The sequence below is a fragment of the Branchiostoma belcheri genome, unplaced genomic scaffold, assembly GCF_001625305.1.
Source record: "Branchiostoma belcheri isolate BF01 breed outbred unplaced genomic scaffold, Haploidv18h27 scaffold1, whole genome shotgun sequence".
NCBI classification, from domain to species: Eukaryota; Metazoa; Chordata; class Leptocardii; order Amphioxiformes; family Branchiostomatidae; genus Branchiostoma; species Branchiostoma belcheri.
In genome coordinates this window covers 5,799,240-5,827,230 of record NW_017802379.1, presented here as the reverse complement: position 1 = coordinate 5,827,230, position 27,991 = coordinate 5,799,240, and the positions used below count along the sequence as shown (strand labels likewise).

Sequence of the window (27,991 nt, the reverse complement as noted above, 5' to 3'; positions counted from 1 at the left end):
GCAGCCAAGACTACGCTTTGAAAAACTGGACTAATCAGAAACGAGCATTTAGGAGGCTGTTTCACATCGTTTTCGCGCCAGACTCAAATCTTTTCATGGCGGACAATCTGTAACAAAGTATCGTCTGAAGTGCTTTTTTGCGTGATCATACGGAAGTTTGCAGTCAACATGTTTGTTACCGACATAAGGAAAGAATTTTATGATAAAGTAATACACGAGGTAGGTGCTTTTGATTCCCTTTTTGCGACACAGTTCGAGAAATTTAGGACAAAACAAACGTTTTGGGACGGGGGAGGGGGGCATTTGTCATCCGTGCTTTATGGGTGACCAACAGTGCGAGATATGGATATCGTTATATTTATATATTTATTTCTTGCTGACCAATGTATGTAGTTCAAGTTAAGTGTTGAATAATCGACTCAAGTATTAATTTCACTGAGTCTATATACACAGATTTTGTACTGACTAACTGGTATCAAACTTTATTTTATAAATCATTATGTAATTATGTCTACAGAATTACTAGATGTACTAAATTTTTTACTGTTGCAGCGGGTCCTCGTTTTGGTGGCCTTTGATGTTGATGCTCTTTGTGCCTGCAAGATTCTCCAGGTAGGATTCTTCATAATCATAGTATTTTTTTAGTAGAAACATTCCACATTACGTCTATAGAATAATGATGATGCATCCATGATCACTTTCAACATCTCTTTTACTCTAAATGATTGTCCTGTGTTCCTGGTTGCAGTACCTGTTCCAGTGTGACCATGTGCAGTACACCATCGTGCCTATCACAGGCAGACAGGAGCTGGAGAGAGCCTTCCTGGAACACTCCGAGCAGGTAAATTATGCACTGAGCACTTGAAGCAACCTTATTTGTTGGTTCTGTGGGATCTTAACCTACAATGAAACAATGTGCAATGGTATTTTTTTTACTTTTTCATGACAAGCATTGAGAAGTTAATTGATTACTACTACAGATTGTTTTAAATCCATGATGATGTTACCTGTTGTACTGATATCTATTAGGTGAAGTATGTTGTGATGATCAACTGTGGTGGAAACATCAACATCCTGGAGACACTACAGCCAGCTGAACATGTCATATTCTTCATAGCAGACAGGTATGGACCATCCTTTGGACATACCATGATATATGTTTCAGTTATAACAAATTTTATGATTTCTTTTACATGTACATGTACTGTCTTGATTAAGAAATGGCTGATGAAATAATTTTATTTGTTGCAGCCACAGACCAGTCGATCTGGTGAATGTGTACAACGATGATCAGGTGAGTGTATGTGACAGTTAATGCTGTGACAGCAAACTTTTCTAATAGCAGCATTCTCATTGAAATGTCTCAATTAATGTACTAAACATAGAGGCAGAGGTTTGTGATTCAAATCCTGATGTGATTCTGAAATCTGTTCATAACCATGTCTGTGGAGAGTTCAGACACTACAGACCACCCTTGGCAATAGCCATATTGGGCACTAATCAAAATGTTTAAAAATGCATACGTGGCAAGCCACATTGCATTATCAGCCAATAGAAAAGTATGATTATGCTTCACCTCAATAGAGAATTGATGCTTTAGTACCTTTTGTTGACTGTATTTTTATCCCATTTTGAGTTTGATTAGTAATGGAAATCTTTCACCCTTGCAGGTTAAGTTGCTGATGAACTCAAATGATGACTTTGACATTCCAGCATACGATGATCTATTCAAGGACGATGAGGTAATGCTAATATAATATTTCAACATACATGTACATGTTGTTACACATACTAAGTAAGAGTCATGTCATAGAAGAAGTAGACTGGTTGTTCCCTTAAACATTATTCAACTTGTGAAATACTGTGACATAACTACTTTTGTGTTGTTGTTTTTTATCAGTCTGATGATGATTCCGGAAATGAGAGTGACAGCTCTGCACCGTCTGGGAAGAGAAGACGTCTTGATGAGGTTAGACTAACTTAGAGACTTGTCTTTAAATTTTATAGAAAATGTTTTAATCTACAGTTTGTTTTTACATCATGTGTGTAAAGGTATCTTGATTAGTTCCATACTCCTGAAAGTGACTGATGACAATTTTTCTAGGAGGTTCTTGAGCGGAGAAGAGAGAGGAGGTTGTGGGAAGAAAAGAGGTTAGTGAGAAATTGCTCACAGACATTTCAGTAGTACCAGTACTGGTACAGTGCAATGGGCCAGATCTTACAGATGGTTTGGTTTTTTGCAAAATTCCAAGTTAAACTATTTTAACAAAATTGCTTGTATTGTTTTCCTTGTCTCTAATTGTAATACTTTTGTTGCATCCTGTAGGAAACAGATACTGCTGGACTATGAAGAGTTCTCAACATATGGAACATCTGTGAGTAAATGTACCTGTTATATAATACTAGTAGTCTTTGCCTCCGACTTAGGTGTAGTTATTGACCTGTCTGCTAGGAGGCTCTTCTAATGAACATTTTTGCATTGTATTGAAAAGTTAACTATTGATGATGTCTATCATTTCCAGAGCGCCATGATTATGTTTGACCTTGCCTGGAAAATGTCCAAGGACAGCAATGACCTGCTGTGGTGAGAACTGTTCTGTCATTGTGTACTTTATGTCACATATATTATGAACTATGTTTGATTTCATGAAATATTATAAGGAACTACCACTGTCTACCAGTATGTCACTTCCTATCTTAGAGCTCCCTAAAAGGCATCTGTAGAATACATGTTATAGCAACACGCTCGCGATAAGTAAAAATGGTACAGTAACAATACAATGAGAAGACTTTGAATTAATTAAGGATTAAGCTGACTTCCTCTGTTAATACCTCTTTGTGAATGTAGTTTAGAAAACTTTGAGAATTTACAGATCATTGTTTTTTCCTACTTTCTTACCAGGTGGGGTATTGTGGGACTTACTGACCAGTACATCAACAATAGAGTAGAAAGGTAAGGCTGACATACATTGAAGACTATATCAAGGTTTTGTTCAATTCTATTCTTTGTTAGATCAGTTTCTGCTGTTTCACACACAGTGATATGTCTTTCATGTTGCAGAGGTAAATATATGACAGATGTTGGAGACCTGCACAAGCACACACTCAGGCTCAATCACAGGTGGGTGTTAGAAAATACAGTGATAAACCTTTTACAAAGGATTTTACCATGTTGACTTCGTCATGTTTCATGAAATAGTGATGAGTGTATTGCTGTGAAACCCTTGTGTAAGAAGAGAAACTATATCTATGTAAAAGCTAACAATGATTAAAGGTTTTGTCACCACAGTTAAAATTTATTGATCCCCAAGTTATACTACATCTCATATAAGTGCCATTCCTTCACAGTGGTTTCATAACTTAATTCATTTATGTATACTTATTTACAGAAATGAAGATGATGACAACACAGTGTCAGTGGATTGTATGAGGATCTACTTTGACGAAGAGTATCCTTTGATATACGTTATGCATTTTATAGCAAATAACAGAAAAATATACAAACCAAACATATGCAAGGAAATATTTTCAGCTGACAAGTATCTTTCTGTGATGATCTAGATATTTGTATATCAGAACAGATTAACAGCTAAAGGATATTAGAAATGAAAATTCTGTTTATATACGTGTTTTAGAGTAGATTGAATGATCTTTACTCACACAACTACGCACGTCATATACTGTTTTGTTAGACCTTAACCTTAAGTGCAGGTTGAAGCTGGCCCTGTACAGACACTGGTCTTTGTTCGAGAGTCTCAAGCATTCAAGCTACCCAGCCTGCAAGTAAGTCTGTGCTTCAGAATCTGTTGGCTTGTCAAATGATTAGCTCATCCACCAGGGATTTTAACTAGATTGTACTGCTGTATCCTGTAAGTTATTAAATTTCTAGCTTGGACTGAGGGAAAGAGGACTTAAGTTACATGAGATGTAACAATTTCTGTAAAATTATTTTATTCTAACATGCTTGGAAAGGGAATAAACAGGAAAAGTCTCATCTTGTTATGACGATATTACGACACATGTATGTACTTATTTGACAGGTTTAAGATGTGGACTGTGAAAGGGCAGCAGAAAATGCACGAGTTCCTGGCTGACATGGGGTAAGACTTGTATTTTCACATTAAAAGTTTTCAATTAGTATTTTTAATTAGTATTTTTAAAACTTCTATGTTTTCTTTAATGCAGACAAAATATTTCTTAACTAATGATTCATCTGTCCCTGTTACTCAGGTTGCCCCTGGTACAAGTGAAACAGAAGTTTACCTCTATGGACATGGGACTGAAAGAGAGTTTCAAGGGACTCTTCACAGCTTCATGTGAGAAATATGGGTAAGCAATAAAATGCATTATGTTTCCAGGTCTTTTGTGTTTGGGGTTGTTATACAAATGTATGTTGTAGTTTGTAAAAGTTGTCAAGACGTTAAGCTTGTCTGTAGAAATTTTGATTTGAAGACAAAAACAAAGGAAGAAAAACAAGCATGTGTTCCAGTAAAAAAAAGTTAAGCATTAGTATAACTGTATTAAAACATACATATATATAGATGTATGATAATATAATATAATATTAAATGCTTTTATTTTTCAGTTTGGATGACATCTCCTTTGGGTCCTTTATTGCACAGTATGGCTACAAGAACAAGGTGAGTAATTATATATTTTATACTAAAAAAAGAATGTAGTCTGCAATCATATGACATTGATATATGAATTACCTCAAGTATAAATAGCTTTCTCTCAACTTTCCATTATGTTCTCGAAAGCATTTTGTGCTGAATTTTTACCAAGAGATGTCTGAGACTAAGAAAATTAATTGTTGTTGCCATTGGTTCTTTGTGTTGACCCCATACATTTACCTTTCCCCCAGCTCTGTGCAGCTGATGTAGTGTATGCAGTCAATGGACTAATGGAGTGTGTGGTAAGTGGTATTCAAAAAGTTCAAACACAAATGGCTGTACAACATATAATCTTCAAGCAGATATTGGCATGATTTTCCATTTTGGTCTTCACAATCCTGTGTAGTGGTTCTATGTTGATGTGTGTATTGCAGTGTAATGTATACTTCTGAATCTCTAAGCCATGCTATTACATGCTGTATGTCTTATTTAGGAGGCAGAAAAGAGTCCTACTGGATACTTCCTCGAGGCCTTGGACTGTCTGTCAAGGTAACTTGCTGCTTACAATGCCCATTTCTTAAATTGATATCAAGTAGCAATGTAATATCCAGATGCATTGCAATAAATTGATTGATACACCAACATATATTTGAGTCATACTCGTACAATATATGTTGGACATGATTGCAACTTGTATTTCCAGACAAAATGTGAAGAAGCTGCTTCGAGGACTGGACCTGGCCAAGCGACAGCTGACCACCATCATGCAGACTGTTCACTCTTTCATCGACATGAAACAGATCATTTCAGCTGGGCCCTTCCTGTATGCATACATACCTGAGGTAAAGGATATTTTTCAAGTCTTTGGCATTCTAGCCATTATACCATCTTACTTTTAATGTTGTATTCAATGGTTTTTGTTTTTTATATGTTAGGCCATGTTGATTTGATTATATGGATGACATCCGCGCGCGCATGAATTTTCGGCCGTTTCCAAAAAAAAAAGTTTTCAACCATACTGTAAATCGTACAAAACAGTTGAAAAATGAGCAAAAATATACCATAAGTTACAAAAAAAATTAATAAAGACTATACTAATGTCGTAGAATGCCAAAATCAAACGAAAAAAGACAAAATTGTAAAGAAATGAACTTGAAGACTAGATTATTCGCCAAACCATATTCTGTGCCATTTGCTCAACCCTCATGACCACGTAGATTTCATAATGAAAACAACTTTTTTTGCAAAACTTTTTTTTTATTCGCACGCGCGCATCAGTTTTGGGGCTCCCGGAGGATGTCATCCATATAATCAAATCAACATGGCCTTATTTGGTGTAGAAGGAAATCAAAGTTATCAGCTCCAAATGAATAGATGGAATGTTTAAAACTTTGTTTTCCCAGGGTCACCCTGATGTGAAGTTCTTCTCCAGACCCAACTGTCTGGGCATGCTAGCTTACTTCATGCAGGAGGCATATGTGGCCACAGTAAGTAGTTACAACAGTAACAGTCTTTTTTAAAAAGCAGTTTTAGAAGCTAGCTTACATCTGCATTAGTAGAGTGCAAGTGATGGAAAATTCAGCAGGGTGGAAAATTAATTATTAAAATGATGGTGCTTCCCCACGCGGCTAATGAAACGTCCCAAAAGGACATTCTAGCGGCATCGGCGATTTCTCGGAAAAAAAACTTTTTTGAAAAGTACAAACGTTGGTTAATGATTACCAGCTTCAAGGGAGGATTGCTGCATGTTTCATCATTGGGTTGGAATATGTTAAACAATAGGGACAAATACATTGTAAGGCAATGCTTATGTTAATAGCTTTTCTATTGTGCACTGTTCAGTCCAGAAGCAGGAGAAGCACACTGCTGCCCATGGTGGTGGCAGCACCTCTGGATGCAGAAACTGGCTCAGCCCTGGTTATTGGCATCCCTCCCAAGGCTGAGGAGTCAACCAAGAAGTAAGCTGGCACTTCCAGTCTATTGTGTAACTTACATTTGTAGTTAAGCAAGAGGATATTGTCAAGAATATCTTTTTTCTCATACTTAACAATCAGTGATGTAAAACTTTTAGTTTTACAAGGAAAGGAATGTTGTTTGACTCATCTGCATTGGTCAACATGCTTTTAAAGTGTTGTTGGCATCCTTTCGTCTCTTTTAAAGTGTACTACTAGTAATATTTAAGTTGTTCTGTCCATTTTTGACCATGTTTTTTGTTTCATTCTATAGCTTCTTTGGACGTGCCTTTGAGCAAGCAGCCATCCAGACCAACTCCAGAACCTTGCATGACAACTTTGATACCTCAAGTAAGTTTATGTGAAATTAGCCACTGTGTTTTAGTACTAGAATCTGGTCGTATCTAGAATTTTCCCGATACGCAAGAATTGTCAAAGGCTAAGTACATATAGATAGTGTGCTTTGGTCAAATTGAAAAACACATGTACATACCAGTACCTTAATGAATTATACAAAATGAATTCTGAAGTCTGAATGGTGTTTGGAAAAGAAGTTGTGTCAGAAATTTGTAACTCTGTTTATTTTTTTTCCAGTAATTGAGATGAAGTCTGAAGACAGAAGCAAGTTCTTTGATGCCCTCATCTCCCTTCTGTCCTGAGTGGTCACTGATTGGTCGTTGTCCCAGTCACTGACATGCTGTCCACTTGGCATTGGTCAAGCTTCTAATAAAACAACATGTCATATCACTATATCAACACTCACTACGGTATATCATTATCAAATATGTCAAAGTAGCTTAAATGATTATGGTATGTATAATGTATGTATGTCAAGAGTGAAATAAGGGAGAGAAGTCCAATTTTAACCAAATGTAAAAATAGGGTTCTGCATAAACTATAGGTAGCAGTCAATCAAGTGCTGTAAATACTTTTACAAAGGAAACTTCAATTGTAAAGTAACTGTTGCTTACTGCCATACAGTCAAGCTATCATTTTGCCGATAAAGCTACATAGGAACTACATGTACTAGTATTTCTATTTGTTACTTTCATTATACCACAGCAAGAGGTTAACATGGTAAGTCTTTCTAAACTGTAAAAATATGACACCAATCTCACATATATGTATGGAGTCAGTAATTGGTTTGGCAAAACATTTTATTATTTGATTTTGAAAAGAAGACTGAAAAATCACATTCAGGTATAGCCTTATATAGTGTAAATAAGGCAACTTATGGATGTATTATCCCACTAGAATTTGTTATAGACTTCTATTTTATTGTCAATGAATGATACCTTTGAATAAAAACCATGTAAATCTATTGATATGTTATTGCGTTATGCAGATGTGTTAAGCGTATGTTTTACCAATATGATCAGGAAACGTAAACCAGATGTGTTATCCAGTAGGTATAATAACAAAAACTAAAACTAGCCACTTTGTTACACCATCTCAAATGCCACTGACTGTGAAAGGTTTGGTTTTTTATCACAAACTCGAGAATGAAGCAGATTTTTGTAAGACGTTAAGTAGCACTGAAGAAGGCTGTTTGCCAGTCGTCTCCAAGAGTCTTGGTGACGGGTCTTCCAAAAGAAAAGTCGCGCGACGAATCTCGCGAAGAAGTACGAGAGTACGATATCGAAGGTCTTGTGTCTGTAGAGCGAGGAGATTGTTGTGCAGTCGGTACTGATGAGATGGGTTCTTGTTTGGATGTAGAGTTATTGTTTTTCGCATTTTATTTACGTCAAAAGTCTTTATAACGCCTTCTCTACTATTTATCCTATCGTGATAGAAAATATCCTTTGCTTCATGCGACCATGTACAGGACACTTTTGCGAATCTTCCAATGCAGCGACCAATTTCAACATCTTCATGTAAAGAATACAGATTCTTTAAGCACCAAGATATATTCGGCACAACTCTGCGTAACGTTTCCCTGCTTATTATCATCCCCGGCCCGCCCATGCAATAGTTCTCGTCCGCGGCAAGTCCAAGACCCTGTTTGCCGAATCCCGGCTGCCCGATGTACAGAGGCTTGCTGGAGTTCACACTCCGGAGAAATTGTTCCAGCTTCTCTCCTCGGACGTACACGTCATCGTCTGCTCTCACAAACCACTCGTACTCATCGAGAAAATGGTCATGCATGTGTTTAAGCATTAGAAACGACTTCTTCTGTGGAGGATAAACGTCTGTCACTCCCCTGAGGAACACAGTTGGGATGTTGACACCTCCAGGTCTGCTACCTGAATGCCCCCAGGCTGTGAAAAACTCCACTCTTCCGCGGATAGTCCTAGCCCAGGTCTCGTGCACAGCTACAGCTCGGGTACTCAGATATTTTTCCGCCGTCATCACTCCTACGTACACGTGATTCTCCTTATGCTTGCCACCTGTTACATTGTTTCTTCTCTGTGAGACTGGAAAAGGGTCTTCCTTTTCTCTGTTGTCTGTCTCTTCCGAGGCCGATCTGCCATTGTTTTCACACGAGTCGTTTCGTGACGTAGGCAGCGACATGTTTGTGATACTAGTACATGTAAAAAACCAGTTGGACAGGAGGAAGCCGAGTAACACACCTGCAAACAAACTCACTCCAGGTCGCGTGCAAGTCAGCCGTCGCAGGGTGGCCATATCACCGGAACTTTGTAGCTGCAAGTGGACTGAGACCGACAGCACTTAATGAACTGCTCAAAAAGTGTTATAGTTGTCTTACTGTGATTGTCTAACACATGGCATTCTCATTACATTCAGAGGACATACATTGTACTAGTATCCTTCCGCGGGACGGTATGCTTACGCCAAGCTAGGCCGAATTTGAAGGAAGGGCCGAGCGATTAGTAAAGTGCATACAGGCTTCTTTTGGTTTTACCAGTGAGACTGAATATGTGACATCGGATGCACTTTCAAGTGAATCAAAGATCTTCTGTTATTCTTTTAGTTGTTTATAAAGCTATCAGTACTGTATTGTAGGTGTTGGCGTGCTGATGTTTCCGCATGTATCACAAAGACCCTAAACGTTTCTCTATAAGTTGCGCCCTCTCCTGTGATTTTTTGGATTTTGGTTGTGTACAACATAAGTTGAGAAAACGCGGATGGTTGTTAATAAAGGGTTAATGCACTGCCCCGAGTTGTATATGGTGTCATAACTGCATGAGCAGCTGCCATAACCACCGAATAAACCACCGTGTGAGCGAAGCGAACGAGGTGGTTTATGAGGTGGTTATGGCAGCTGCCCATGCAGTTATGACACCATATACAACGAGGAAAAGGCAGTGCATTAAAATTATTATCATATAGCCTATCCAAACTGTCAATCAACACAATTCCTGTTTGAAATACAACAGCTTTAATATATATACATACATAAAAATACATTCGAATATATTATACGCTTTAAAACAATATGGATAATTTCATTTAATGCAAATTGTAGTTTAAATGAAGCTAAACAAAAAAGTTTATTGGACAGAAAAATGCTACAAAGGTTTACAGAAAGAGTCGCATGCCCCTATACCCTATAACATAATGGTATCAGCCATAACACGACATGTGCTGTTATTCCGCCATAACACCACATGTGCTGTTATCGGGAAATAACAGCACGGGTATCCGGGCCTCTGATTGGTCCACGCCGTCCGGCTATATGATAATGATATTTAATGAACGGTTTATAGTGGCACCAAAAATGAAGGTTAAGTTCGATAATGGGACTTCTAGGGGCTGTTCTAGGTATTACATCGTCACGTTTAAATTTGAGGTAAAATTTTACACAAGTGTCAGGTGAATGATTTTTGAGGAGTGGATAGCTGTTGGGGATGGGAGCTAATGGTGCGAGTGTGGGACTTCTAGCGGCTTGTTTGGAACTGCAGTGGACGTTTTGTATAGAACACACCTATTTGGGTCATCAGGTGACATCGCGGACTAACGAAACCGTCCGCTCGGCCACCAACTTGACCATGCGTTAAAATACTACAAATCCAGTAGATATTGTTGGAGGAGCTGGTGATTGTTGCTTATATTAAGTGAACCACAGGCTCAGCCCAAAATTTCACATTTTTTTCCAGAAGCTTCATATCATTTGGTGGTGGCAATAGATACATTGACTGGGCAGGCCTGCAAAATGAGTCACAAGCAGTCACTCTGGTTTAATCGATAACTGGCTTTTATAGCTTTTTTTCTCTGTCTCTCTCTCTGTCTCTCTGTCTGTCTGTCTCTCTCTCCTCTCTCTCTCTCTCTCTCTCTCTCTGTCTCTCTCTCTCTCTCTGTGTCTCTCTGTCTCTCTCGGTCTCTCTGTCTCTCTGTGTCTCTGTATGTCTGTCTGTCTGTCTCTCTCTCTCTCAGTCCTCTTTAATACACGGAGTGCGTCGAGCCCACCAGGAGAGCCCGCTCCCTCCATCTCTGTCTGTTTGTTACCCCCATGAAACGTTCAGGTGTTGTTTGTGGTATTTCTGTGTGTGTTCTTGTGTATCTGTATTGCCACATGGTCATTGGGACAGGTTGTAATGGATATGACTGGATTCAGTCTATCCCAGAGGGAGAAAGTCATTAATCAGGTTAATCTGGCGCCGGCCATGGGTCGCTGTTTTCGTTCCATGGCAGTTGATGTTGTTTCCCATCTACGATAAATAAAGACTTGGGAGACACCATGATGGTGAATGAGAAGAGGACACAGTCACCATCACACAAGATCTAGATATTTCACGGAGGTCTGAGATCTCCGACTTCTTGTTACATAAGAAGGGTTTGAGTGATGTGGACGTTTTTGAGGTTAGTATTGACGTCACGAAGAACACCTTGAGGCGTTTTTTCACAGATATTTGTCTCCGTTCTTTGTCTTTCTGAAAATGTGATATGTCAATTTGCAGTAATTTGACAGATTGTTTGTAAAGAAATTCTCACATGATTCTCACATGATTTCAAGACCTTTAATGTGTGTCAAATTTTTCTATGCCATGAAACAAACACTGAAGCATAAATTGTTCCACCAGAAGGCTGTTTCTTTTTACAAAAAAATCTTATTCAATCTGAATATGTGACGTCGGATGCACTTTCAAGTGAATCAAAGGTCTTCTGTTATTCTTTTAGTTGTTTATAAAGATATCATAAGATATTGTATTGTAGGTGTTGGAGGTCAGAATTGAGGTCATGAAGAACACCTTGAGGCGTTGGTCTACAGATAACTGTCTCCGTTCTTTGTCTTTTGGAAAATGGAAAATGTCAATTGGAGTACTTAGAGAAATTGTTTGGAAAGGAATTCTCACATGATTCTCACATGATTTCAAGACCTTTAATGTGTGCCAAATTGTTCTATGTCATGGAACAAACATTGCAGCATAAATCAATCCACCAGAAGGCTGTTTCTTTTTTACAAAACATCTTATTCAATCGACCCTATCCGCTTGATAGAGATAATAGATATATGTAGATCTAAGATTTTTTTTTTTCAAGCAAACTGTCCTGAAATGCAACACGGAACATACTTAAAACAAACCTTCCATCCCTTCAGAGCCCATCCCCGCAAAGTGACGAATGGATCATTGATAATTGAGCTATAAGTAACATTTGGGAATGATGAGTATTAGGAACTCAAAGACCGTACCTTTTTCATTTTTTGAGGCTCAAATACAGTATGACATGTAATGTATACCTGGACCGAAGGCAGCAGCTATACAGCTCTGCAACTTCTTAAAAGTATTGAATGGCACATATACATCGGAAGTAGGTAAAAACCGCTAACGGGGACGCAAGATACCTAACAATTCATCTTTTCTTTATACCCCCATTCCACTTAGCGGCGCTCTCGCCTCGCTCTCTCTTCGACCTGAAATTGGCCAGAGTGCGGAGAGCTCTCTGTGCGACCAAAAATTCAAATCTCAGCAACTTTTATAGGCGACCAACGATTTCACAGCTCACTCAACGAATTACGGAAATGATAGAACGAATTTTTGTAAGTTTTGTCTATTTTATTGTTTTCACCGTCATTCGTCAGGCGTACTCTATTCTATGTTTTGTAGGCTCCATTACATTATCTTCATTTGGTCGGACCTGGGCCCCACACACCATGCTCGTTTTGATGCCAAAGAGTTTCTCTGCAGTGATGTCATGAATAAAATGCCCATTTGGAGGTTTTGGGGGAAATGTTTTAACGAAGGAAACTATACAGCAATGCTGATGCATGGATAAAAGAAATATCTTTCACTGAAATTAAATGAACAAAGTCTGACAAACTCCATATATGGCCCTTTTCCCACTTAACTTGCTTGGATAAAATTGTCCGGTCGAGCCGAATAGATCCGACTCGGTCCGGATCACCCTCAGGCGTTGTATTGGTTGACATTTGAAGGAATGATATTTTTTTCATAATTACGTCAATCAAACTGCAGTTGTTGAAAAGGATTTTTTCACATGATACTCATGTGACTCTCACCTGATTGTCCTATGCATTGTTTCTAAAATCCCTCAGCCTTTTTGAGAACAAAAAATTACGTTGCATTGGTTGACACATCTTGGTCTCTTAACCTGGATGTTTTTATAATTACATTTGATTGCAGTTGCTGAAAAGGATTTTTTTTACATGATACTCATGTGATTCTCACCTGATTCTTCCGTGCATTGTTTCTAAAACTCCTCCCCTTTTTGAAAAAGTGAATAAATACACCGTCTCCAGGACTGCAGCTCATACTGCGAGAAGCTGTACTTTCAGAGTTCTCTCAATTCTCCAGACGACACCAGTCTTCACATCGTCGCCAATCAGCGCAACCATGGTGAGTCATTTCATTCATTCAGCCATTTGCAGAGTTGTTGAAATCTTGATTCTTTTTCGTTCACATCAAACTGGGATGACCTAAGTTTCTTGGAGGTGAAATTTTCAGGTTTCTAAATGTCTCCGTTCTCTAATCCTGAAGTTTTGTTGATGAGATTTCTTCAGCAACCAATCTGCCAAAGATGCTGCTGCCACTTTGCAGTGTAGTACTTAGTTACAATGGTTTGTTTCTCCACAAACTCTACAGATCCAGCTCTTCTTTACCCAAAAGTCGAACGAAATTTGTCCATGACATTCTTTACAAGCTTTCCTCGACTAAATCGCGCTACTTTCTTTCTTTCCGTTGGATAATTGTCTCACTGGTAGCTTTGCAATATCTCCGTCGACCCTGCTTATATAACCTGGTAGCCTTACACTTCTTCCATAGTGCCCTATACGTAAACTCCTTCTGCTCGTTAGATACTCTAGCCGTTTGTATTGATGACATCTACATGTACCTGTACTTTCATTCCAGTCTCTCCCGACAAGCCACGACCTGCACATCCATGGCTCCATCAACGGTTTGGAGTTTGATATGGTGGGAGGAGGAAGCGGCAACCCGAAAGACGTAATTGCGCTCGATCTGCAGCATGTCACACTTGTAGCAGCATGTGACGTTTCATGTTTTCCGAAGATTCTTCAATCATTCTTCTAATATTATATAATACATATAATCTCGTCATGAATTCACACAAAGCGACGTCGTTCTAGGGGGTTTGATTCAATGCGGCACACGGGTCCACATGTCGCTGTAGTTTACCTATATACGTTCCCTTGCAATTTTCTTCCTACCATCTTTAAAATAGGCATACACAGGTAGCATACAGCTGTAGTTTTTCATGACATTTTCAAGAACATCATTTTCTCAATTTCACGGTGCAACATGGAGTCTTACGAAACATTTTTTCCCGTTTACAGGGGTCCGTGGAGACCCGTGTGAAGTCCACCAAAGGTGGCCTGCAATTCTCCCCGCTAATCGTGGGCCCCCATCTGGGGTACGGGTTCTACCAGTACCTGCCCTTCCCCAGCGGACCGTCGCCTTACCAGGCCGCCATGAAGGACGGAGGGTAGGTCGGACACGTCTTTTGGCTATACGTTAAAACTGTTAAATACGTTAAACCATCTCTCGAGAGGGACTCCTACTACTACTACTACTACTACTACTACTACTACTACTAAACCTGGCCAGTAGAACAACGGTCCATTTTCCGTCCTTCATTATCACAAAGAGTATAATTCTCATAACTAGTCCCTTTTGACGAATACTCACAACAAAAAGTTGCTACTTGCTTTTGAGACGCACCCTGTCTCTTCATCAACCCTGTAAATTAAAGACCTCGTGTTTGACTGTATTCTTCAGGTACAAGATGCACCGTACCATGCAGTTTGAGGACGGCGCCGTTCTGACTGCCAACTATCGTTACACCTACGAGGGCGGCAAGATCAAAGGAGAGTTCCATGTAAGTCACCGAAATTTAAATTTGCCTGTGTAGCATGACATCATCACCTTCTTGTATTTTTGATCGACATTTGTTACGGTCTACCCTTAGGCTAGCTGATGCCTATTGCGTAGGTTGTAGCGCAACTGTGCGTTTGGTGCTACTGAATCAGATGTTTTTTTATGTAAACCGGGTCGTTTAGTTTGACCTCACCGGCGACAACCAGTGTCTGCCCGACTAGTTCTGAGCTCGGCTCGGGCTCATGCAGACGGACTACGCGCCCTACTGGCACCAGTGTAATCGTGTATTTATGATACTCGGTCGATGTTTAGATAGATCTTAACTATTAACGATATCGATGCTCTTTCGGGTACACGTAAAACTTTAAAAATTTTGTCATCAATTACAATACACAGACATACAGTATCAAGTTGTTCGGTACAGGACTGTGTTGAACAAAATGAATTCCTTGTGTTTCAGCTGGTTGGCAGCGGTTTTCCCGCCAACGGACCCGTGATGACCAACTCCCTGGCCTCTCAGGATCGGTCCGTGGCGAAGCTGACGAGTGTCGACGATCACACCGTGGTCGAAAACATCGACTGGGCCTACCGGTAAGACATGGTGTAGAATTTGATACGGGGAAGATGAAACCAACTTTTTGGGGGGCGTTGTCTCAAAAGGCTAGGGCAGTAGACATCAGTGAGTGTATTGCAACTTTAGATAATTTTACAACAAAATTGTAGTTCTGTGGGGGGGACCTGTGCATGACTGTCGCCGCCATGCATCAGAAACTGATGCCTGCGGATGATTGATTGAAAGATCTGCCATTAACCTCCTTTTCAGGCGTTCCGGGTTCGGTCATTTTTTTGGGAGGGGGGGTGCAAGGATAGCATTCTAGGGTTTGCTAATCCGCCATATCATTTGAAATTTACGACAGGGGTCAATATTGCTCTAATGTTCTAAAAAGGCTTTACGTTTCTCACGATGAAGTCTGCTGAACTGTTTACTTTGATTCCTCTGATAGCACCAGCGACGGCGGAAGCTACCGTGCCAATGTGCGGACCAACTGCACCTTCGGCAGGCCGGCCGCTGGCGTCAAGGGGAACATGCCCATGTTCGTGTTCCGTCAGCTGGAGATCTCGGGCTCCAAGAGCGAGATCAGCCTGCAGGAGAGGCAAAAGGTGTTCTCCGAGGTGTAGGGAGCGCCCTGCACGCCGGCAACGGATTGTATTTGCTTTAAACTTCCTGAGATAGATTTCACTGTATCTCTGAGATAGATTTCACTCTGTTTCTGAGATAGATTTCACTCTATCTCTGAGATAGATTTCACTCTATTTCTGTAGTAAGGCCACACTGATTTAATTTCATGTCATCCGCGCGCATATCAACCTGATATTCACTAGTACGGAACGTTTCCTGCATGTATTTAAAACACTTGAAACACTGAACACTCATCTGTGTATGTGATGAAAAAAAAAGCTTTCTATCTTAACTAAAATGGTGGCTGGGCAAATTTGAAACAATCCGGAGACGTTATAGGCTTTGAAATAAAGGCATTTGCTACTATTCTGAATATGTGTTTGTCTTTTTTTTCTACACAAGAGGCAATGTCACACTACCTATTAGGTTTTTTAGTATAAAGTTTAAAAAAAAACGTGCGTGACGAAGGCATGTGTTCTAAATAGAACAGGGGGCGGAGCTAATAGTGTTCGATCAGAAAGGTCCATTCACTACCTAATTAGAATCATTAAAAATCAAAGGTTGGCCTTTTACCTAGCTGTTCATCCACTTATATCAACCATCAGACCACAGAATGATGTTACATGTCCCGACAAGTGGACGTGGGCGGGGCTATGGGATCAGTCTACTGTAACAGGTGTGCCTGAAGCGCTAATCTCCAAGCAGATCCCTCTCGGTGGCAAAAAGACAAATTGGCCAGGCAGTATCCATTAGCCAGAGAAGGTCCGCGGCCACCGACGGGTTTGGACTAGCGACAAAAAAACGGCCATATATAAAAAGCTAACGATCATTTCCCCACAACCTCTGCTTGGAGAGTAATGAAGCGCAACAGTACGGAACTATAGCATGGAACTGTGAACAAGAGAGTTACGAGCCTTGGAGACAGTCAAGCGACAAATAGATTAAAACCATGTTGGCCAGTAGTCAAACACACGGTTGTTTGATGTAATATGCAACATGTTAATTATTATTTGTAAAGTATCATATTTATTTGTACATCCTATAAGTAACTACCTTTTAACAGAGGCAGAAACGGTTCTTTAATGAAATGCAGTTTTCTTCATTAAAATCAAACATTGTTCATGGTTATTTTAGCGTATTCTGAACATGCCTCTCAGCACTTTTTTATATGAAGATGTTACTGATCCATCTGTTTGTTATCCCCATGAAACGTTCAGGTGTTGTTTTTGGTATTTCTGTGTGTGTTCTTGTGTATCTGTATTGCCGCATGGTCATTGGGACAGGTTGTAATGGATATGAATGGATTCAGTCTATCCAAGAGGGAGAAAGTCATAAGTCAAGTCTACATCTGGCCATGGGTCGCTGTTTTCGTTCCATGGCAGCTGGTGTTGTTTCCCATCTACGATAAATAAAGACTTGGGACACACCATGATAGTGAATGAGAAGAGGACACAGTCACCATCACACAAGATCTAGATATTTCACGGAGGTCTGAGATCTCCGAATTCTTGTTACATAAGAAGGGTTTGAGTGATGTGGACGTTTTTGAGGTCATGAAGAACACCTTGAGGCGTTGTTTCACAAATACTTGTCTCCGTTCTTTGTCTTTCTGAAAATGTGATTTGTCAATTTGCAGTAATTTGACAGATTGTTTGTAAAGGAATTCTCACATGATTCTCACATGATTTCAAGACCTTTAATGTGTGTCAAATTGTTCTATGCCATGAAACAAACGCTGAAGCATAAATCGTTCCACCAGAAGGCTGTTTCTTTTTACAAAAAATCTTATTCAATCTGAATATGTGACGTCGGATGCACTTTCAAGTGAATCAAAGGTCCTCTGTTATTCTTTTAGTTGTTTATAAAGATATCATAAGATATTGTATTGTAGGTGTTGGTGGTCAGAATTGATGTCATGAAGAACACCTTGAGGCGTTGGTCTACAGATACTTGTCTCCGTTCTTTGTCTTTTGGAGAATGTAAAATGTCAATTGGAGTACTTTGAGAAATTGTTTGTAAAAGAATTCTCACATGATTCTCACATGATTTCAAGACCTTTAATGTGTGTCAAATTGTTCTATGCCATGAAACAAACGCCGAAGCATAAATCAATCCACGAGAAGGCTGTTTCATTTTACATCTTATTCAATCGACCCTATCCGCTTGATAGAGATAATAGATATATAGATCTAAGATTTTTTTTATTTTCAAGCAAACTGTCCTGAAATGAAACACGGCACATACTTAAAACAAACCTTCCATCCCTTCAGAGCCCATCCCCGCAAAGTGACAAATGGATCATTGATAATTGAGCTATAAGTAACATTAGGGAATGGTGAGTATTAGGAACTCAAAGACCGTACCTTTTTCATTTCTTTGAGGCTCAAATACAGTATGACATTTAATGTATACCTGGACCGAAGGCAGCAGCTATACAGCTCTGCAACTTTTTTAAAGTATTGAATGGCACATATACATCGGAAGTAGGTAAAAACCGCTAACGGGGACGCAAGATGCCTAACAATCTATCTTTTCTTTATACCTACATTCCACTTAGCGGCGCTCTCGCTGCGCTCTCTCTGCGACCTGAAATTGGCCAGAGCGCGGAGAGCTCTCTGCGCGACCAAAAATTCAAATCTCAGCAACTTTTAGAGGCGACCAACGATTTCACATGCACAGCTCACTCAACGAATTACGGAAATAATAGAACAAATTTTTGTAAGTTTTGTCTATTTTATTGTTTTCACAGTCATTCTTCGGGCGTACTCTATTATATGTTTTGTAGGCACCATTACATTATCTTCCATTTGGACGGACCTGGCCATGGGTCCCACACACCATGCTCGTTTTGATGCCAAAGAGTTTCTCTGCAGGTGATGTCATGAATAAAATGCCCATTTGGACGTTTTAGGGGAAATGTTTTAACGAAGGAAACTATATACAGCAATGCTCATGCATGGATAAAAGAAATATCTTTCACTGAAATTAAGTGAACAAACTCTAACAAACTCTATATATGGCCTTTTTCCCACTTAACTTGCTTGGATAAAATTGTCCGGTCGAGCCGAATAGATCCGACTCGGTCCGGATCACCCTCAGGCGTTGTATTGGTTGACATTTGAAGGAATGATATTTTTTCATAATTACGTCAATCAAACTGCAGTTGTTGAAAAGGATTTTTTCACATGATACTCATGTGACTCTCACCTGATTGTCCTATGCATTGTTTCTAAAATCCCTCAGCCTTTTTGAGAACAAAAAATTACCTTGCATTATTGGTTGACACATCTGGGTCTCTTAACGTGGATGTTTTTATAATTACATTTGATTGCAGTTGCTGAAAAGGATTTTTTCACATGATACTCATGTGATTCTCACCTGATTCTTCCGTGCATTGTTTCTAAAACTCCTCCCCTTTTTGAAAAAGTGAATAAATACACCGTCTCCAGGACTGCAGCTCATACTGCGAGAAGCTGTACTTTCAGAGTTCTCTCAATTCTCCAGACGACACCAGTCTTCACATCGTCACCAATCAGCGCAATCATGGTGAGTCTTTTCGATCATTCAGCCATTTGCAGAGTTGTTGAAATCTTGATTCTTTTTCGTTCACATCAAACTGGGATGAGCTCCAGTCGCAAGTTTGTTGGAGGTGAAATTTTCAGGTTTCTAGATTTCTCCGTTCTCTAATCCTGAAGTTTTGTTGGTGAGATTTCTTCAGCAACCAATCTGCCGAAGATACTGCTGCCACTTTGCAGTGTAGTACTTGGTTACAATGGGTTGTTTCTCCACAAATCCTACAGATTCAGCTCTTCTTTACTCAAAAGTCGAACGAAATTTGTCCATGACATTCTTTACAAGCTTTTCGTGACTAAATCGCGCTATTTTCTTTCTTTTCGTTGGATAATTGTCTCATTGGTAGCTTTGCAATATCTCCGTCGACCCTGCTTATATAACCTGGTAGCCTTACACATCTTCCATAGTGCCCTATACGTAAACTTCTTCTGCTCGTTAGATTTCTAGCCGTTTGTATTGATGGCATCTACAAGTACCTGCAATTTCATTCCAGTCTATGCCGACAAGCCACGACCTGCACATCCATGGCTCCATCAACGGTTTGGAGTTTGATATGGTGGGAGGAGGTAGCGGCAACCCGAACGACGTAAGTGCGCTCGATCTGCAGCATACTACACTTGTAGCAGCATGTGACGTTTCATGTTTTCCGAAGATTCTTGAATCATTCTTCTAATATTATATAATCTCATCATGAATTCACACAAAGTATCGTCGTTCTAGTGGGTTTGATTCAATGCGACACAAGGGTCCACAAGTCGCTATCGCATAGTTTACCTATATACGTTCCCTTGCAATTTTCTTCCTACCATCTTTAGAATAGGCATACAGCTGTAGTTTTTCATGACATTTTCAAGAGCATCATTTCCTCAAATTTCACGGTGTCACATCAAGTCTTACGAAACATTTTTTCCCGTTTACAGGGGTCCGTGGAGACCCGTGTGAAGTCCACCAAAGGTGGCCTGCAATTCTCCCCGCTCATCGTGGGCCCCCATCTGGGGTACGGGTTCTACCAGTACCTGCCCTTCCCCAGCGGACCGTCGCCTTACCAGGCCGCCATGAAGGACGGAGGGTAGGTCGGACACGTCTTTTGGTTGTACGTTAAATATGTTAAACCATCTCTCGAGAGGGAAGGATGCCTACTACTACTACTACTACTACTACTACTACTACTACTACTTCTAAACCTGGCCAGTAAAACAGCGGTCCATTTTCCCCTCCTTCATTATCACAAGGAGCATAATTCTCATAACTAGTCCCTTTTGACGAATACTCACAACAAAAAGTTTGCTACTTGCTTTTGAGACGCATCCTGTCTCTTCATCAACCCGGTAAAGATGTTGTGTTTGACTGTAATCTTCAGGTACAAGATGCACCGTACCATGCAGTTTGAGGACGGCGCCGTTCTGACTGCCAACTATCGTTACACCTACGAGGGCGGCAAGATCAAAGGAGATTTCCATGTAAGTCACCGAAATGTAAATTTGCCTGACAGGGTAGCATGACCCTGTTCATACTAGACTTATATTTAGCGGTTTCAACCGGTTTTTCAAAAACCGGTTTTTATTTAACCTGGTGTGAACGCAAATTAACCGGTTTTTAGGGGTTTAAATCCGATTTTGAAAAACCACCTCGGGAGGTGGTTTTTGAAGGGTTTTTGTGGGGTTTTTCCACCGAAAAACCTGGTCTGAACGCTAAGGGTTTATTGAACCGGTTTTTGCGTCATAATTCCGGGGTCACGGGGTCAGCATCCTGACCGAGTGCGACCTGCAAGCTTTTTAGATCGCGTTGTTTTGACTAACTTGAGTTCGTTTCCACTGTTTTTCCATGATTTCTCTTCATTTTGCGATGGAATCAGCATATGCAACCTGGTCGGCGGACGAGACACTCCTGATACTTAGGTTTGGAGAGCAGGAGTCGCCGAATTCGAAAAAGCTGGGGGGGGGGCGCGGCGGCGAGGGCTCTACCGAAACAAAAATGTTGGAGGAGGCTGATTTCTTGAAGATAAAGGATCTGTGCCGCAGTAAGGTAAAAAAAAAAACTGAAGACGGCATACAAGTAAGAAGGCCAAGGACAACAATCAGAAGAGCGGGAGGAACGGTTATTCAAACTGCAGTCATGGCCGATTAATAGGATATTCACCGGACAGGATATTTTCAAAACCGGTTATCAAAAGTCTGGTATGAACGCTAAGGGTTTTAGCCGGGTTTTTGAAAAACCGGTTGAAACCGCTAAATGTAAGTCTGGTATGAACAGGGTCACAATCAGTTTACCTTCTTATATTTTTGATCGACATTTGTTACGGTCTAAAAAACGGGGTCGTTAAGTTTTGACCTCACTGGCGACATCCAGTGTCTGCCCGACTTCTGAGCTCGACCCGGGCTCAGACGGACTACGCGCCCTACGGGCACCAGTGTAATTGTGTATTTATGATACTTGGTACTAGTACTCAGGGTTGATGTTTAGATAAATCATAACTATTGGCGATATCGATGCTCTTTCGGGTGCACGTAAAAATCTTGTCATCAATTACAATACACAGACATACAGTATCAAGTTGTTCAACAAAATGAATTCCTTGTGTTTCAGCTGGTTGGCAGCGGTTTCCCCACCAACGGACCCGTGATGACCAACTCCCTGGCCTCTCAGGATAGGTCCGTGGCGAAGCTGACCAGTGTCGACGATCACACCGTGGTCGAAAACATCGACTGGGCCTACCGGTAAGACATATGGTGTAGAATCTGATTCGGGGAAGATGAAACCAACTTTTTTGGGGGCGTTGTCTCAAAGGACTAGGGCAGTAGACATCAGTGAGTGTATTGCAACTTTAGAGAATTTCACAACAAAATTGTAGTTCTGTGGGAGGGACCTGTGCATGACTGTCGTCGCCATGCATCAGAACATGATGCCTGCGGATGATTGATTGAAATATCTGCCATTAACCTCCTTTTTAGGCGTCCCGGGATCGGTCATTTTTCTTTGGGGGGGGGGGAGGGATAGCATACTACGGTTGGCTAATCTGCCATATCATTTGAAATTTATAGAAAGGCTTTGCGTTTCTCACGATGAAGTCTGCTGAACTGTTTACTTTGATTCCTCTGACAGCACCAGCGACGGCGGAAGCTACCGTGCCATGGTGCGGACCAACTGCACCTTCGGCAGGCCGGCCGCGGGCGTCAAGGGGAACATGCCCATGTTCGTGTTCCGTCAGCTGGAGATCTCGGGCTCCAAGAGCGAGATCAGCCTGCAGGAGAGGCAGAAGGTGTTCTCTGAGGTGTAGGGAGCGCCCTGCACGCCCGCAACGGATTGTATATGCTTTAAACATCCTGATATAGATTGCACTCTACTTCTGTAGTAAGCTATTAAGGCCATACTGATTTAATTTCATAGATGTCAACCTGTTATTCACTAGTACGGAACGTTTCCTACATGTAGTTAAAAACACTTGAAACACTGGGCACGCATCTGTGTATGTGATGGCTTTCTATCGAAAATGGTGGCTGGGCAAACTTGAAACAATCCGGAGACGTTATAGGCTTTGAAATAAAGGCCTTTGCTACTATTCTGAATATGTGTGTGTGTCTTTTTTTCTACACAAGAGGCAATGAATAGAACACTATACAAGTGTCACATTATCTATTAGGTTTAAGTATAAAGTTTTAAAAAAACGTGCATGGCGAAGACATGTGTTCAACGAAGTCTACTTCAAAATATAACACTGTTGGGGCGGGGCTTATGGTGTTCGACCAGAAAGGTCCATTCACTACCTAATTAGAATCATTAAAAATCAAAGGTTGGCCTTTTACTTAGCTGTTCATCCACTTATATCAAACATCACACCACAGAATGATGTTACATGTCCCGTCACGTGGACGTAGGCGGGGCTATGGGATCAGTCTACAGTAACAGGTGTGCCTGAAGCGCTAATCTCCAAGCAGATCCCTCTCGGTGGCAAAAAGACAGTATCAAATTGGCCAGGCAGTATCCATTAGCCAGAGAAGGTCCGCGGCCACCGACAGGGTTGGACTAGCGACAAAAAAACGACCAGAAAGCTAACGATCATTTCCCCACAACCTTTGCTTGGAGAGTACTGAAGCGCAACACTACGGAACTATAGCATAGAACTGTGAACAAGAGAGTTACGAGCCTTGGAGACAGTCAAGCGACAAATAGATTAAAACCATGTTGGCCAGTAGTCAAACACACGATTGTTTGATGTAATATGCAACATGTTAATTATTATTTGTAAAGTATCATATTTATTTGTACATCCTATAAGTAACTGCCTTTTACAGAGGTATAAACACTGTAAAATCTGCCAACTATGTATGTTTTTCGAAGATTCACTGGGAGGTACTAGGTATGACACTGTTTGCTACTAAGTATGTCTCCTGTCGTTTGTTTTAATGTACCTATCGACAAGTCAAACACGGTCCCTACACTGTTGAAATCTGCAGGTCAAGTGAAGAGGAGGAATCCTTACAAACCAGCATTGACATGACATCAGGAAAACATGTAAATAATGCTGTACGTTCTGTTTATATAACGAGGTCAGCCACTAGAAACGTCTGATGACCATCAAGGAAACATTATGTTTAGTCTTTTAGCTTCGCAGAAATAGTGGTAAATTCTATGCGAATATCATTACATTGACAATTGAAAAAGTAAACTCATCGTCGTAGTCATATTACTGGTTTCTAAGTCAGTTTTCTTGTTTTGACACAGCCTTTATTTGATACTGTCATGTTTTTTGTTAGCGGACCTACATATAAACAACATGACACAATCACAGAAGCCAGCTGCTTACCTCAGAAATGAGACTGTCGGGGGGTAAGACAAATATAACACTGTTCCAAACAGTTCGTTGAGTGTTGTCCGTCTCAGTCCACTTGTAGCTACACAGTGTCGGTGGCATGGCTTCTCTGAGACGGCTGGCCCGCTCCAAGCCGGGAATGAGTTTGTTTGCAGGTGTGTTACTCGGCTTCTTGCTGTCCAACTGGCTTGTCGTCATCACAAAAATGTCACTGCCTCCTCTGTCACGAGAGGCCTCGTGTGAAAACAACTTTGGTAGATCGGCCTGGGAAGAGACATTCAGCAGAGAAAATGAAGTACAAGACTCTATTTCAGTCTCACAGAGAAGAAACAATGCAACAGGCGGTCAACATAAGGAGAATCACGTGTACGTAGGAGTGATGACGGCGGAAAAATATCTGAGTACCCGAGCTGTAGCTGTGTACGAGACCTGGGCTAGGACTATCCGCGGAAGAGTGGAATTTTTCACGGCCGGGGGGCATTCAGGTAGCAGACATGGAGGTGTCAACATCCCAACTGTGTTCCTCAGGGGAGTGACAGACGTGTATCCTCCACAGAAGAAGTCGTTTCTGATGCTGAAATACATGCATGATCATTTTCTCGATGAGTACGAGTGGTTTGTGAGAGCAGACGATGACGTGTACATCCGAGGAGAGAAGCTGGAACAATTTCTTCGGAGTGTGAACTCTAGTAAACCTCTCTACATCGGGCAGCCGGGATTCGGCAAACAGGGTGAGTTTGGGAAGCTCGGTTTTGCCGCGGACGAGAATTTTTGCATGGGCGGACCGGGAATGATAATGAGTAGGGAAACGTTGCGCAGAGTTGTGCCAAATATATCTTGGTGCTTGAAGAATCTGTATTCTGCACACGAGGATGTTGAAGTCGGTCGCTGCATTGGAAGATTCGCAAAAGTGTCCTGCACGTGGTCATATGAAGCCAAGGATATTTTCTACCACGACAAGACATATACTGGAGAAGATAGTATAAAGAATATGGACCCGAGTAAAATGCGAAAAACAATAACTCTACACCCAAACAAGAATCCATCTCATCAGTACCGACTGCACAACAATCTCCTCGCTCTGCAGACACAAGACCTTCGATATCGTACTCTCGTACTTCATCGCGAGATTCGTCGCGCGACTTTCCTCTTGGAAGAACCGTCACTAAGACTCTTCGAGAAGACTGACAAACAGCCTTCTTTGTCGAAGTTCGTGCCCAAAGATATCGCTAGTGTTTTGTCGTGGGATTTTATCACAAACTCACGGATTTTCACTGCAGACGTGGCTCTCCCGGCAAAGGTGTTCCCGATGGCTCTGAGTACTGGACTTGGACATGTCATACAACAGGTATTTTGTGGATCACTTAAATGGCTTAGGAGCAGATGACACGGTTAAGATAAAGACAATTGAATTGTTCATGGCTACGAAAAAATACCCCAAAAAATCCTAATCTGAAACCATCTTTGGATTGTGATGATCTTTGACCAAAAATTTCCATATTTGTACGTGAGACTGACTTAAAAGCTGTGGATTGCCCCAGAGATCGGGGATTTTATTTCATAAATCAAGTCTACCATTAGCCACCGTTGTCGTAAGGTCGTTGTTAGGTTTTATTTGACAGGATGTATGTCTTGTCACGGCATGTGTCACCCATTTAATGTATCAGGGGGTATTTCAACTGATGATATGCAGTCTTACAGTTCTTTTTCCTCTGATTTTGCAGGCAATGGACCTTATCAACGTGAACGCACGGACAGACCGGCGGACGGCGTACTACCGGGAAGTTTACTACGGCTACCGGCGGGTCAATCCTCTGTACGGGGCTGAATATGTGCTGGATCTGCTGCTAGACCTCGTCAGCCACGACTACATAGGAGAAAACAGCACCATGGAGGTGCGGAAACACGCATACCTACAGCAACCATTCAGCCAAACCGTATTCCAAGAATATGAGATAGAACGGGAAGAGAATGAAGATGGTGCCAAGACGGGTTTAAGACAGAAAAATAACGAAACTCGTCACGAATCTACAAGAACTAAAACGACGAGACAAAAGGAAACGATACATGTCATTGTCCCAGTAGCAGGGCGTCTGCAAGCCTTCAGAAGATTCATGAAGAGTTACGAGGATTCGTGTTTGAAGACTAAAGAAAACGTTCGACTTCTGGTCATTTTGTTCAAAGGTGCCTACAAGCAGCCCGACCAGACTGCCGAAGTTTGGAAATTGGTCATCTCGTACAGTGTGAAATATCCAGGCGCGTATCTTAAGATCTTACCAGCGGATGGTAAATTCTCCAAGGGCGTCGCACTCGGATTGGGAGCGTCTGTATTCACCAATACGTCGCTTCTGTTCTTTTGTGATGTGGATCTAGTTTTTAGACCAGAGTTTTTGGAACGATGTCGATGGAATACATTTCGCGGACACCAAGCTTACTTCCCAGTCACATTTAGTCAATATGATCCAGGCGTAGTCATCGGAAACAAATCAATAAGCGCTCATACAAATCAAGTAAGCCCATTGGTTGATGAGGTAGGCAATGACGTTAGTGTTAACCAATCAGCATCTCGACAACGTTCACTTCACAGTGTTAACCAATCAGCATCTCGACAAAGTTCATTTCACAGTGTTAACCAATTAGCATCTCGACAAACTTCACTTCATCTGATTTCCCATAACGGACTGACTCGTGCGCGATTCAAACGGACCAATGAGACAATGACAACAATCAGGGATTCCCATCCTAGAGATTCCCAAGTAATCTCAGACTTGCAAGAATCAATGATGCGCCACTACGTGATGAGTAAGGATACCGGGTACTGGCGTTACTACGGGTTTGGAATGGTGTGTCTTTATCAGTCCGACTTCGTCCGTTCTGGCGGATTCGATACCACCATTGAGGGATGGGGGTTGGAAGATGTTGACCTTTATGACAAGTTCGTGAAGAATGACATCCGGGCCATGAGGGTGGTAGACCCAGGAATGGTGCATGTCTTTCACACGATACACTGTGACCCAGCACTGAGTGAAAAACAGTATAAAATGTGTCTAGGTGCAAGGGCTAATACGTACGGGAGTGCAGCAGGCTTGGTCAGAGTTTGGAAAAAGATACTCCAAAAAAGAAGAACCAATACGACCCTTTAATGTGCTACATAGCCACAATAATCAAAAAAGTTTCTTGAAATCATTCTCTGGTATCAGTCATTCTTTCTCATCACTTTATGGTAATAACTGCTCTGTTATGAATATGATATATCATATAGTTCCTTATGCATGATATGACAAACACATTTATATGTATGTAGTCTTTACAAGCTTGAATGGATGTCAGCGTCTTTGCAACATGGCAACATCCAACACATTATAACCTCACAAAAATTACAACTACACACATGTCAAGTGTATTGTGGAACTTACAAAAAAGAAAACCTTGATAAGTACGAAAAAGCCATGCAAAATAAAGACCACAAATCTTGATCTAGGTGGATGAACAAATGTGACATATCATGTACATGTATATGCCTGTGATACAGAATGATGCAGACAACATAAATCCAACTTTCTACAATCTGCCAGCTCTTCTATACAGTGTCAAATGTGATAGCCTGA

General features: G+C 40.9%; 3 protein-coding genes and 2 pseudogenes across 3 annotated transcripts; 4 read left to right on the top strand and 1 right to left on the bottom strand.

Annotated features, from left to right (window-relative positions):
• Window positions 1-25: 25 nt before the first annotated feature.
• LOC109463892 (cell division control protein 45 homolog) lies at window positions 26-7,886 on the top strand. Its single transcript, XM_019760780.1, has 24 exons — window positions 26-219; window positions 553-612; window positions 749-841; window positions 1,030-1,124; window positions 1,252-1,294; window positions 1,671-1,742; window positions 1,901-1,969; window positions 2,105-2,151; window positions 2,327-2,375; window positions 2,523-2,584; window positions 2,903-2,953; window positions 3,062-3,121; window positions 3,390-3,449; window positions 3,712-3,783; window positions 4,041-4,100; window positions 4,231-4,329; window positions 4,586-4,640; window positions 4,865-4,915; window positions 5,107-5,162; window positions 5,317-5,455; window positions 6,017-6,100; window positions 6,456-6,571; window positions 6,840-6,916; window positions 7,160-7,886. The coding sequence occupies exons 1-24, from the start codon at window positions 169-171 to the stop codon at window positions 7,222-7,224; spliced, it is 1,686 nt and encodes a 561-aa protein (XP_019616339.1). The 5' UTR covers window positions 26-168; the 3' UTR covers window positions 7,225-7,886.
• A 28-nt stretch (window positions 7,887-7,914) lies between these two features.
• Window positions 7,915-9,465, bottom strand: LOC109463909 (annotated as a pseudogene).
• Window positions 9,466-13,092: 3,627 nt separating this feature from the next.
• Window positions 13,093-16,324, top strand: LOC109463984 (red fluorescent protein drFP583-like). Its single transcript, XM_019760905.1, has 6 exons — window positions 13,093-13,323; window positions 13,837-13,929; window positions 14,280-14,428; window positions 14,722-14,821; window positions 15,281-15,411; window positions 15,825-16,324. Exons 1-6 carry the CDS (start codon window positions 13,321-13,323, stop codon window positions 15,997-15,999), a joined length of 651 nt encoding a protein of 216 aa, XP_019616464.1. The 5' UTR covers window positions 13,093-13,320; the 3' UTR covers window positions 16,000-16,324.
• Window positions 16,325-19,426: 3,102 nt separating this feature from the next.
• On the top strand, window positions 19,427-23,090 carry LOC109463991 (red fluorescent protein drFP583-like). The gene is made up of 6 exons (XM_019760918.1): window positions 19,427-19,546; window positions 20,067-20,159; window positions 20,494-20,642; window positions 20,934-21,033; window positions 22,160-22,290; window positions 22,676-23,090. Exons 1-6 carry the CDS (start codon window positions 19,544-19,546, stop codon window positions 22,848-22,850), a joined length of 651 nt encoding a protein of 216 aa, XP_019616477.1. The 5' UTR covers window positions 19,427-19,543; the 3' UTR covers window positions 22,851-23,090.
• A 1,393-nt stretch (window positions 23,091-24,483) lies between these two features.
• On the top strand, window positions 24,484-27,911 carry LOC109467172 (annotated as a pseudogene).
• Window positions 27,912-27,991: the final 80 nt, after the last annotated feature.